This window comes from Sinocyclocheilus grahami, unplaced genomic scaffold (assembly GCF_001515645.1).
Source record: "Sinocyclocheilus grahami isolate Dianchi unplaced genomic scaffold, SAMN03320097.WGS_v1.1 scaffold23.1, whole genome shotgun sequence".
In the NCBI taxonomy this organism is placed as follows: Eukaryota; Metazoa; Chordata; class Actinopteri; order Cypriniformes; family Cyprinidae; genus Sinocyclocheilus; species Sinocyclocheilus grahami.
The window spans coordinates 355,444-367,202 of NW_015505202.1; the positions used below are offsets into that span (position 1 = coordinate 355,444).

General features: G+C 37.7%; 1 protein-coding gene across 3 annotated transcripts; it reads right to left on the reverse strand.

Moving 5' to 3' along the window:
- Window positions 1-1,028: 1,028 nt before the first annotated feature.
- LOC107560232 (protein ATP1B4-like) lies at window positions 1,029-8,776 on the reverse strand. Of its 3 annotated transcripts, XM_016244366.1 has the most exons (9): window positions 8,106-8,243; window positions 7,167-7,210; window positions 6,842-7,064; window positions 4,886-5,014; window positions 4,380-4,496; window positions 3,846-4,045; window positions 3,620-3,676; window positions 3,388-3,480; window positions 1,029-3,302 (listed from the first exon to the last, which is right to left on the reverse strand). In XM_016244366.1, the coding sequence occupies exons 3-9, from the start codon at window positions 7,023-7,025 to the stop codon at window positions 3,141-3,143; spliced, it is 942 nt and encodes a 313-aa protein (XP_016099852.1). In that variant the 5' UTR covers window positions 7,026-7,064; window positions 7,167-7,210; window positions 8,106-8,243; the 3' UTR covers window positions 1,029-3,140. The 3 variants fall into 3 exon arrangements, with proteins under 3 accessions (XP_016099852.1, XP_016099843.1, XP_016099859.1); XM_016244357.1 differs by lacking the exons at window positions 7,167-7,210; window positions 8,106-8,243 and adding an exon at window positions 8,257-8,776; XM_016244373.1 differs by lacking the exon at window positions 7,167-7,210.
- Between the last annotated feature and the right edge of the window lie 2,983 nt (window positions 8,777-11,759).

Sequence of the window (11,759 nt, forward strand, 5' to 3'; positions counted from 1 at the left end):
CCACTACAGCTCAAGAAGCATTGCTTTTCAGAGTGGTGTGAAAAGCCATTTTGCTTTCCAGCACTTAATGTAATTTTTGAAGCTTAGGTACTGCTCTCATGCACAACTGAATCTGATAAGGCCATGGTTTCCTGTGATCATATCAGATGTGACTTGCAAGTAAGAAGAAAGATGAATATGCAAAAATTATATGAGCACAGAAGGATGAATGGCAGTCTGAAATTTCCTGCCAAATTGATCCTGATAGCTCTGAATATGAGTTAATCTTGTAGTCTGAATGGGAGGCAAGAACATTATGATTTGATCACAGATTTATATTTTTGGCAACACTTCACTATAAAGTGACCTTTGTTAACATTAGATAACTACTTTAGTTAACATGAACTAACAATGAAAAATAATTTTAAAGCATTTATTATCTTAATGTTAATTTCAACAAAGTAATATGTTAATATTATATAATGGACCTGAGCTAATATAAGCTAACATTGATCAGTTGTCTTTTTATTAACTAATGTTAGCAAAGATGAATAAATCTGTAAAGTCTCATAGAAATGGCCCAGTTTTACCAAAATGAGTATCTGTGAGTTTTTTTTTTTTTTTTTTTTTTTTTTTTTTTTGGGTGAAGTGTGTTGAGAATGTCTGCAGTGGTGTTAATGTGGAGCCACTGATGACACCCCTATTTCTAATAAGTTCGATTGCGTAATTATATCATTACTACATAATTCTTATCATTTCCTGTGTATGATTTAAACGTTTTCTGAATGATGTGGCATATTTCTGCTTAATCACCCTTCTAGCAATGTCAACCGGCATGATTCACTTGTGTGGTGTTAAGCACAGGCTGTCTAAAATCCGCTGGCATTGTGCTGTATGTTAAATGCATGGGAAAAAAATATTATTCCCCCTTTTTATGGGAGTTTTGGTTTTTCTTGCTCTAAGGATGCTCAGTTCTGGTTGCCTGAGTTATATTCATGTGAACTATTATTATGAATTAATAATGCAATTTTAGAATGGGGAATCTTTTGAGTTTATTAACCATTGAATGTAAATGCTAAATTAGTTCTGTAATTGTACTCTCGAGAATCAGTTGTTGGCAAAATTAGGGGTGAAAAGTATCCTGGCGTATTTTCTTAATCAGCAGAGCTAAGAAGTCACACTCTTGCACTTTGCATATTGTATTATAAAGGGACACTAATTTTTTTTTTTTGTGACATTTACCAGCATCGAATATGAAGAATTTGTTGATTTCGTTAGGTCCCTCTCAGGGAATGTTGGAAGTGTTACGATAGGCTTGTTAGTACATGGGTTTGTGGATTTAGTTTGTCATTTCTCTGGACACATGCATACAATGTACAAAATACACCATTTCTAAGACCAAAGCTACAAGTTCCTGTGTATTTTCAGTCTTATATTCTGCTCTGCGTAGTGAAAATACTAATGTGTCCAAACCAGTTCATTTGACAATCGTTTTATTTTTCATAAAAACCCCCAAAGGATTTAGCTGTTAAAACAAACACAGAATATCATTGTACTATAGTGTGCCTTTTAGTTCAATTTCTTTGAATGTTGGTTCAAAGTGGGAAAAAATTCAATAAAATGTTGGGGTTTTTTTGCATTGTACAGTGGTCTTCCTCTCTCTTTGTTTTCTTGCTCTGACCTCTTTTTGAGAATCTCAGTGCCATGTTGATTTCACGTTAGACCTGAGGTGTTAAGCAACTAGTTTTACACAGTTCACATGATTTCACAGTTATAACCTCTAGTTTCCACTGATGGACTTAGGTCAGCAGTTGCTATAAAAGTTACTGTTGTCATAAATTATGCCTCTGTTACTGGAACACTAGAAGCATCTCACTTTGACCTGCATAATACTTATGCCTATTACTGAATGCACATAACTGCATTGAAGTTTGAATGTAGTGATGTTTTTTTTTTACATTGTCAGTTATTCTAAGTGACCGTCTCAAGCAACTTATCATTAGAGACAATATGACGCAGATCACAACTGATTTGTTACTTTTAAACAGAATGGAAAACTGAGCAGAAAGGTTTGATTCCGTTAATTCTCATCCATCTTTATTGTTTATGCTAGAACATGAGTGCGTTTAAAACATAAGCTGGCAAATCTTTGTCAGCCAGTGGATATTTCGTTGCATTTACTGAATAACAAAGATGTGCAGTTACCAATTTCCGTCTCACTATTACACTTTGTAACTGTTTGTACCATGTCAATATATTCAAATACAATTAATAAATAATACTGTTGAAATCCTCCTTACAGGCAGCTGAGCAGATAGTTTCACTCCGAGATTAATTGTGACATACTCGATTTCATTTTAAAGAAGTGTTGGTTGCATGCTTTGAAAAAGAAAGATCAACTAGTACTTCATTATGAAGCTCTGTGAAAATGATGAAATGGGATTTCTGTCCCACATTTCAGTAAAATACATTTGCCTCTGGAATCAAAATTTAGTTGCACTTCCAGAAAGAAAAAATTTAGTCCAAAAATGTACAATCAATTATTAATTCTAAACCACATCTGATTGTTATTCAATTAAATGAGCAAGCAAAAGGATAATGTTAAGCAGTTTAAAGGGCCGCAGTTAAGCTGCCTTTTTCTTCGTCCAAAGGAGGAATTTAAAGAAGACCGACTTAACAGAACAATCATAAAAAAATATTTTGTGTGTTTTAATTTGTTATATACACATCTGACTTAGCAAAAGAACTGATCAAAAAGGTTTAATAGATGTTAATTCTACAGTCTGCACCGATCTAAAGAATTGTTTTGCCTACGTCTCACTGTAGAGTGATTATGCCTCAATAGCTATAATTGCAACCTACTTACTGTATTTGGAGATCTTTTCATACTTTCATTTTATCCTATAATGAAATCCAGGCAGGTCAGTCTCTAGCGGCTGGGTGCTGAATGTGATCTATGAATCTCAGTCTTTTGAGTCTTACTGGTAAATTCCTTGTTTGAAAAAGTAGTGTAGTAACACAGCTCTGACATGAATAGCACAGTGGCTGCCGGAGGCATAATCAGAGGGCTAATGGGTAACGACAACACCCAGTGTGCTATTTCATTTATTATAACATACTCTGAGAAGTTTAATTTCAATTTCTCTAGGTCTACTGCCACCCTACGCACCCACTACTAAAGTGAAAGACACACTACCCAGGAAACGGTCAGTTGGTGAATCGTTGATGATGCCTTTGCCATTTAGTTTGCATTGAACGTGAAGTTGGGTGTCATACTGGACACTAGGAAAGCGCACAGCCACCAGCGGGGAAGAGTAGTTGACCTGTTTGTAGAAATGGTGAAAAATGCTATGAAATGCTATTGAGTCATGAGGAATTCTGAGAGAAATGTTAAGTAGGATCACTTACATGTCTCAGTTTCCCATAATAGGGATAGTACCGCAAGTTGAAGATATTTTCTGGAAAAAACTGGACTTCTCCGAGGCCTTCAGTTGACCCTTTCTGGAAAAGCATTGGAGGAGATCAAAAAAAAGTGTTACTGTTTGGAATACTGCAAAGAAACTGGGTTGTTATACTGTATAATTGTTTTATTTAGTTATTTATATAGTAGTGACGGATTGTGTTAGTCATTAATTGTTACCTTTACTCCACATGTAACATTTACTGGTGTGCCTTGACCAGGCAGATACCCGAGAATCTGTCACAACAGAAAACAGTCAAGTGTCTGACATGCCACTTAATTAACCACTGAGACACAAGATGGCACTAGAGCTTCAGAGCTTTATTTATTCAGTTTTTGGAGAAATTTTGTTCAGCAAACAAAATCATATTTGTACAGTATATTATAATCTCTATTACAATCTCACCCGATTCATTTTGACGAGGATGCAGGGTTTTCCCTTCGAGTAGCCGAAATCTCTGTCCTTCAGCCCGGAGCATTCACCCAGCCAGGACCTCTTAAACTGACATGCCTTGCGCTCGGCACTCTCCTCTAAGTCATCTTGCTTGAAATACGTATTTCCCTCGCAGTTATTGTTCCGCCTATCCTGCACTCCATCGTCATAGGCTGAACACAGCCATGGCGGGAAACCGTAATAAAAGAGATGGAAGAGAGAGAGAGAGAGAGACCATAAAATAACCAAACAATGGCTGCTGCCCAGCCTGGCCTCTACAACTTAGAGGCCAGCACAAAAAGTGGGGCCCTGGCAGCACTGAGCAGTTACACTGAGTGCACAAAAGGGTTTCCCTCCTTGTCAGTATTTCTATAGACCGCAGGATTTGTTAAACAGCGTGTTGGAGCGATCTGAATCTGTGCCCACTGAACAGAAAACGTATCTTCCCTATTAAAGAGTGTAAAACCAAACTCAATAACCTTAGTTGTTCTCTCATCCAGGACTTACGTTTCAGATGGGCTTCTAGTGCTTTCGCATACTTCCTCCACGAGCTTCGGTCAGAGGCATTGAAAGCAATGTCGTCAAACCCATGAGCTACATCGACATGAGGAAACATTGTCATGCCTGCCGGGGGAGAAACAGAAGATTTTGAACTGCAGTGAAAATACAGGAATAACTGTATTAAGCTCATGTACTAGAATTGTGTTTATATACTTCTGTATTATTTTAGAATACTTACATATATTTAAATAAATCAATTGTATTTTAAAGGGGGAAAAAATTATATTATTAATTTTAAATTATTTACCATTGTAATTTTAAATCATCCATCCATCCATTCCCCAAAACACTTATCCCCCCTTGGGTTTGCGGAATTTTAAATAATATAAATTTTAAAATAATTTCTATTAAAAATAAAAATAATAATTATTAAATAGATTTACACAATAATTATTCAGCCTTTTTTCATACTCTTTGAATGTTCACAAAGTAAAATGCAATTTTTTTCCAACCTGGTGGCATCACCCTGTCATTGTAGGTGGGAGCATATGGACTAATTGACCACATCAGGCAGCACATACAACCAGCAAACATGGCCGCAAGGAAAATGTATAATGCTGAGTAAAAGAGCAGAATAAGGCCTGGAAAAAAAGATAAGAAAATATTGATGAATAAAGCAAGATTTCATTGATGATACCTCTTGTAAATATTTGAGTTGAATAACTGATTCACATAAAAAGGTATTAGTAAAGTGAAATGGTCACACCACTGCAATCAGACTGGGACAGTTTTTCATATAGGAATTTCTTTCTTATATGTATGTATCTTTCATTCAGTTGACCATTCAAATACTAAGCCTTTTCATTGTGGAAGTGTTTAAGACACTAAAGTCAATGAAATTTAGCATATAAGACCCAGCAAAAAAAAAAAGTGTAGCCATTGTCCTTTAATTTTCAATTAAGAGTCCATTAACAGCTGATCAAATGGGACGTGCCGTCAAACTAAACGGCTATTGCTGCACAGACAATTTCACAGGGACTAGCTGTGGCCCATCTTGTGTCCCCCAGCCACAAAGGCCTTTCTGTTTGAGCCTGGTGAAAATTCTCCCAGCTGTCCTTTCACTCAGGAACACAGTGAACCTCCGGTTGCCATCACAGTGACGGTCTTTTGCAGCCATACAGAGCCACAGCCAGCTCCAAGGAGCCCGATCACCCCATTCTGGCATTGTGAGGCCTCTGCACTCTCCTTTCATGGGACATGCATCACAGCCCTCCAGCAGCCCCTCCCATGCGCTAAGGAAGACTACGGCTGTTTATTCAATCCACCTCCTGCACATTCCCCATCATATCATGCCCATGTAAAGCATGGAGATGTTGCATCATGAGTCACGACAAACGCTCAATTCGGAGCATTGGTGTGTTGAGATTTCTCTCTGTACCCCCAGGAAACGTTCATATTGCTGTTTAGAACAATTGTCCCGATGTGAATTTGCTGTGTTGCTTAGCAACGGGACATTCAGAGGCAGCGATTGACTGCCCTGTCATCGTCGAACGTCTTCAGGAAATGCTCGCTGCCAAAAAAGTTCTGAGCTCGGACAAAAAAAACGCTACATGTTAAATTGTGCCGTTGATCTGAGAGCGTGTTGGAGGAGATCTGGAGGTCAAGGGGGCGAGTCACGACAAACGCTCAATTCGGAGCATTGGTGTGTTGAGATTTCTCTCTGTACCGCCAGGAAACGTTCATATTGCTGTTTAGAACAATTGTCCCGATGGGAATTTGCTGTGTTGCTTAGCAACGGGACATTCAGAGGCAGCGATTGACTGCCCTGTCATCGTCGAACGTCTTCAGGAAATGCTCGCTGACAAAAAAGTTCTGAGCTCGGACAAAAAAAACGCTAAATGTTAAGTTGTGCCGTTGATCTGAGAGCGTGTTGGAGGAGATCTGGAGGTCAAGGGGGCTTTGGGAAAGAGGGATAGGAAAGCACGGTAGGGGTAAATGGAATGTGATCCCAGGCCAGCAAAGGGACTGTGACATTCGCTTTCCCACTGAGGACCATTCCCCAGGCAGTCTGTTTTTGTCAAGATGTCTCTAAGCTATCTGTGCACCTATGTAAACACTAAGCTTGGACATGCGCACACACACACACATACACATGCACCCACAGTGACAGCGTGTACATGCACACACACTTTGTCTGAGCGAGCAGAAGCACAGTTCATCACCCCTCATCCCCGCAACTCATTCCCATAACTCCACTAAAAATGGAAAATAATGAACAAAAACAATAAGCTATAGTCTCACTTGCTTTTGCTTCTATACAGCGAGACTGAACATCACTAATTAAAGACTTTACAGTCCAAGTACAATTTGGATGCACTCCCTCACCCACAGACAAATGCCCTTTGTTTTGTCATTGAAACGGGTATCTTGTTGTGTACATTCAAATATCATTTTGTCTTGTTACTCACTCCAGCTCTTCCCCGAGCGGCCCATAAACTCCTTAGTCTCTGCGTTCCACAGGTAAGTCTTTATGTCGTCGATTTTCTCATGCAGCGTCCTCTTAGGCTTTGGCTTGGGCTTCCATTTCTCAAAGTTAAGGTCATCCTGCTCCAGAGGCTGATGTTCTACCAGTCCTTCCTGTTCCACTTCCATGGCCTCAGCTAGTTCGTGTTTGTGAAGTGATCCTGCACGCTAAAGACAACATGGAACGTTAATAAGTATGTTTCTGAATCACAATTGTAAGTAGTGTAAAAAAAGACCACTGCAATAAGCATTAAATGGTTAAAAACTCACTTTAATGTCGATAATATTGTCTGATGTTCTTAAAAGAGGAAAGGCTAGGAGAAGAGTTAGACAAATATTTATCTTCAAAAAAGTGAAAAGCAAGTGCATGAAAGCAATGTGAATGAAAGACGTTTCACAATCCCATTGATCTATGAGAGGCAGAAGAGGACCCACACACTCGCTGACCCATGTTGGGAGATCTAACCTCTCACAGCTGCAAAAGATCTGCAGGGTCACTCTTCAGCCAGATGTTACACACTCATTCTCAATATCAAGACACACATAAAATGTGCTTTTAAAGCTGGAAACAATAAGGATTCAGTATGTTAACATTAGTCAATGCATTTATTATCATTAACTAACAAAAAAAAATGTAATCTAGGTTCATATTAATTTCGATATAGAAACATTTCCTGTTGTATAAAGATTTACTACTGCATTGTGAATGAACATGAAATATAATTTGTTCGTTTTACTTCATGATACCTAATGCATTCAATCATGTTAATTCAATCTTACTTGTTGCCATAAAACTGTAAATAGTTTTGGACTTAATTTTTACTCAGTGTTATTTAATATGACAGATTCAACCTGCTTACATAAATACAAGTCATTTTTAACAACCAGGGGTGCGTTTCCCAAAAGCATCGTTAGCTAACTTTGGTTGTTAGTTCCATTGAACTCTATTGGTAACGACGGAACTTGCGAACATAGTTGCTTTTGGGAAACGCACCCCAGCTCAGTTAGAAACAGCTCCTTAAGATACCAGAGGGATTTTTAAATGCCTCTACTACAATATATCTATAGGCCTAATGTAATATCTTAACTATATTGAATAATAATCGCCCATGTTAAATGACCTAAATAATGATGAGCAGGTGAAACTTGGGTGATACAGTTTTACTGTACCAGTAATGAATTTAAAAATTGATACAAGAAGTTACTTACAATTGGGTAATACCTCGTTTATCTGCCTTCTATTATATTGTTGACTACTATATATTGCGCCGAGCACTTAATCCAGCCAGGTATGGTCATTACAATGCCCTGATCAAAAGTAACCACATAAGTCTGGTGCATTATGGTTATGGTCACTTGCCAGCTTTGAAACTGTGTCTTCCAGGAGCAGGTCCTCCGCCCCTCCCGCGGTAGAGTCGCGCTCCATGATCTCTCACTGAAGAATAAAGGTACTTGTTAAACCAATCACATACACGAGCGGTCCAGGCGATTTACTGCGAGATTTCAGCCCACGAATAAAGTCTGCAGCAGTCCAAGAAAGTCAAATACTGTGTGAAACAACTGTTCAGACTGTCTTCGTTTAAAAAAATAAAAAAAATAAAAATATATCTTTTGATAATTATCTTTAGATAAGAATAAGAATATGTCGATGTCTTCAGTGAAGAAAAGTGACGGGAAAGCCTTAGGGGTGGGGGGTGGGGGACGTTAATATTAAAAGTGCCCCCAAAATAAAGTCTTGATGAAAGCCCTGATCGGCGCTGTCTTCAGCTTCACTTCACGCTCGCTGTACAAACGTTAATTCTGGCCAAGATTTGTTCTTGAATTTCATTGAGGTTTCCCCTTACAGCGGATGTCGGCTGCGGAGGAGCTTCTCGCTAGGAGTCGAGCATCATAGTGAATGGAGTTGAGCTGGAGAGGGAAAGTGGGGGTGGGATACGAAGTGGAGTTTTTTTGGCAGCAGCTTCGTTTAGTGTTGTGTGGAATTCTGCACACGCACACCACACAGTCTCATTGTCTGCTGAAACAAGCTCTATGCAAAGACCAACAGCTTTATACGTTTCTGTTCTGATCTACATTTGCCGTTGTCAATCACTAAGTACGGCATCAGCAACCCCGTTAGAACAGTGAGGTTTAGTATGCAGGACCCTTCACCAAACAATCCCCGTTGACTCGCTGGGCTGTTAAACTGGAGAGAGTATTCACGCGCATTACATAATTCATTAAAGAGACGAACGCAAACGTGTGAAATATGTGCCAGCTTTGGTCTGCGTTGGCGTCAAAAGCGTGATCAATTCAGAAAGTTGTAATCAAGCCTGATATTTGTACACAGATCACGTTGAGCTCGGTGAACCCGCTGATTTTTTTAAACCTGAAAAGAACTCGCGTCATGGAAAATTCGGTCTCTGCTTTCTTTGGTAGAGAGCAGATCATTCAAAGAAAGACCATCAAGGACTGAGAAGAGCTAATGCAGTCATTTACTTTGTGACAAAATAACTAGGCTGGAGGAATAGAGATCAATATATTTAATGTAGTGTTTTTTCTCCTTAATTTTGACACAAACAAACAAACACTAAGTAGTAGTGAATGCTTGTTTTGGTAAAAAATAAAAGACGATCTAGGAATCCATTAAGTTCCATTCGATTACATTTACTTAAATACACCAGCCTATGAAATAGGCCTATCTTACGTCGCAGTGGGTAGCAGAAATTAGCAAGCAGTGTCACCATAAAACTAGCCAAAGTATGGCTCAAACTACACTCTTAAAAATAAAGGTGCTTCACGATGCCATAGAAGAACCTTTTTGTCTAAATGGTTCCATAAAGAACCTTTAACATCTGAAGAACCTTTCTGTTTGACAAAAGGTTCTTTGTGGTGAAAGAAGGTTCTTCATATGATAAAAAAAGGTAAGAAAGAGATGGTTCTTTAAAGAACCTTTGACTGAATGGTTCTTTGTGGAACCAAAAATGGTTCTTCTATGGCATCGCTTGAAGAACCTTTTGAAGCACCTTTATTTTTAAGAGTGTATGACGGCAGACATTTTGAACTCTGCATCACATCAGATATAATTTTTATTTATGTGTGTGGGTGTGTGTGTGTGAGAGAGAGAGAGCAATATAAACAATGGGTGCGCTATACTGTTTTAAAATGAGTCTGGTGTATGTCAAATCAATTTCAAGCTGCACGAGTGAACAGTAAAATAAACAAAATGCAAATAGAAAAATGGGGGGGGGGGGGTATTATTCAGAACTTAGAAACTTTTTTGTGTCACAAACTACCTGATGATGGCGCACTTTCATTACTTTGATATTGCTTCTAGTTCTGAGACGTTCAAAATAGCCATTCTTAAGGGAGAGCTTGAAACTATACAACATTTTTATTCGGTAGATTATTATGTTCTTAAAGTATTTTCGTATTAGCCAATCAAATTGATACTTTATTTAGCATTTTTATTTATGTGTGTGTGTGGGTGTGTGTGTGTGTGTCACAAACTACCTGATGATGGCGCACTTTCATTACTTTGATATTGCTTCTAGTTCTGAGACGTTCAAAATAGCCATTCTTAAGGGAGAGCTTGAAACTATACAACATTTTTATTCGGTAGATTATTATGTTCTTAAAGTATTTTCGTATTAGCCAATCAAATTGATACTTTATTTAGATTCTCAGGCTATGCATGAGTAATTAGTTATGTATGTAATGTAACAGGTAAATAATTTGATGCTGTTTTCTCTATAAGAGGTTGTAAATAAAATTATGTAGAAATTTACTATGCAGTCCAGCAACTGCATACAAGAACCTGTATATAGTTTTAGTCGGTCTTTTGGAATTCTATTTAAGTTCTAAATGACATTAGTTTTTATAAACTGAATCACGGCTTCAAACTGCTTGGAAGAAAGCATGACTTTACAAACACCCTTAAGTAATAAACAACTATTTGTGCCTACACATGACTTCGCTTGAACGTTTACATGCATTCAAGGCCAAGAACGTCATGAAGCCAAGAACCTCCGAACTTGACCAAAGTCTTCTCAATGCCATGTCAAACAAAGACATCCGTTCAATTATTAATAGAGCTCAGATTTCTTTACCTGCTTGTGTGAGTTTTTGGAATAACATATTTAGTGATATAGAATGAGAAGAGTTTTGGCTTCTTCGACACAAATTCTTCTTATCTAATAAAGTTGTTGAAGTCTCTATCAAAATGATCCATAATTGTTATCCGGTAAATTACAAACTTGCTAAATTTAACAATAGTATTTTCCCCAATTGCTCCTTTTGCCTTCAGTCTGAAGAAACAATCAATCATTTATTTTGGGACTGTGCTTATTCTAAAGTGTTCTGGGTTGACTTTTCCTGAATCTGTTTGTGCACAGGTTCTCTTAGACTTGACCAAAGTCTTCTCAATGCCATGTCAAACAAAGACATCCGTTCAATTATTAATAGAGCTCAGATTTCTTTACCTGCTTGTGTGAGTTTTTGGAATAACATATTTAGTGATATAGAATGAGAAGAGTTTTGGCTTCTTCGACACAAATTCTTCTTATCTAATAAAGTTGTTGAAGTCTCTATCAAAATGATCCATAATTGTTATCCGGTAAATTACAAACTTGCTAAATTTAACAATAGTATTTTCCCCAATTGCTCCTTTTGCCTTCAGTCTGAAGAAACAATCAATCATTTATTTTGGGACTGTGCTTATTCTAAAGTGTTCTGGGTTGACTTTTCCAATTTTATTTAAAAAATATTTATATCCAAACTTTTGTATAACCCCAAAAATTTTAGATCTTTCTCAGTGTAAATTTATTATTAATCTATTGCTATATCTTGCTAAATTTTACATTCATAAGTGTACATTTTCAAAGA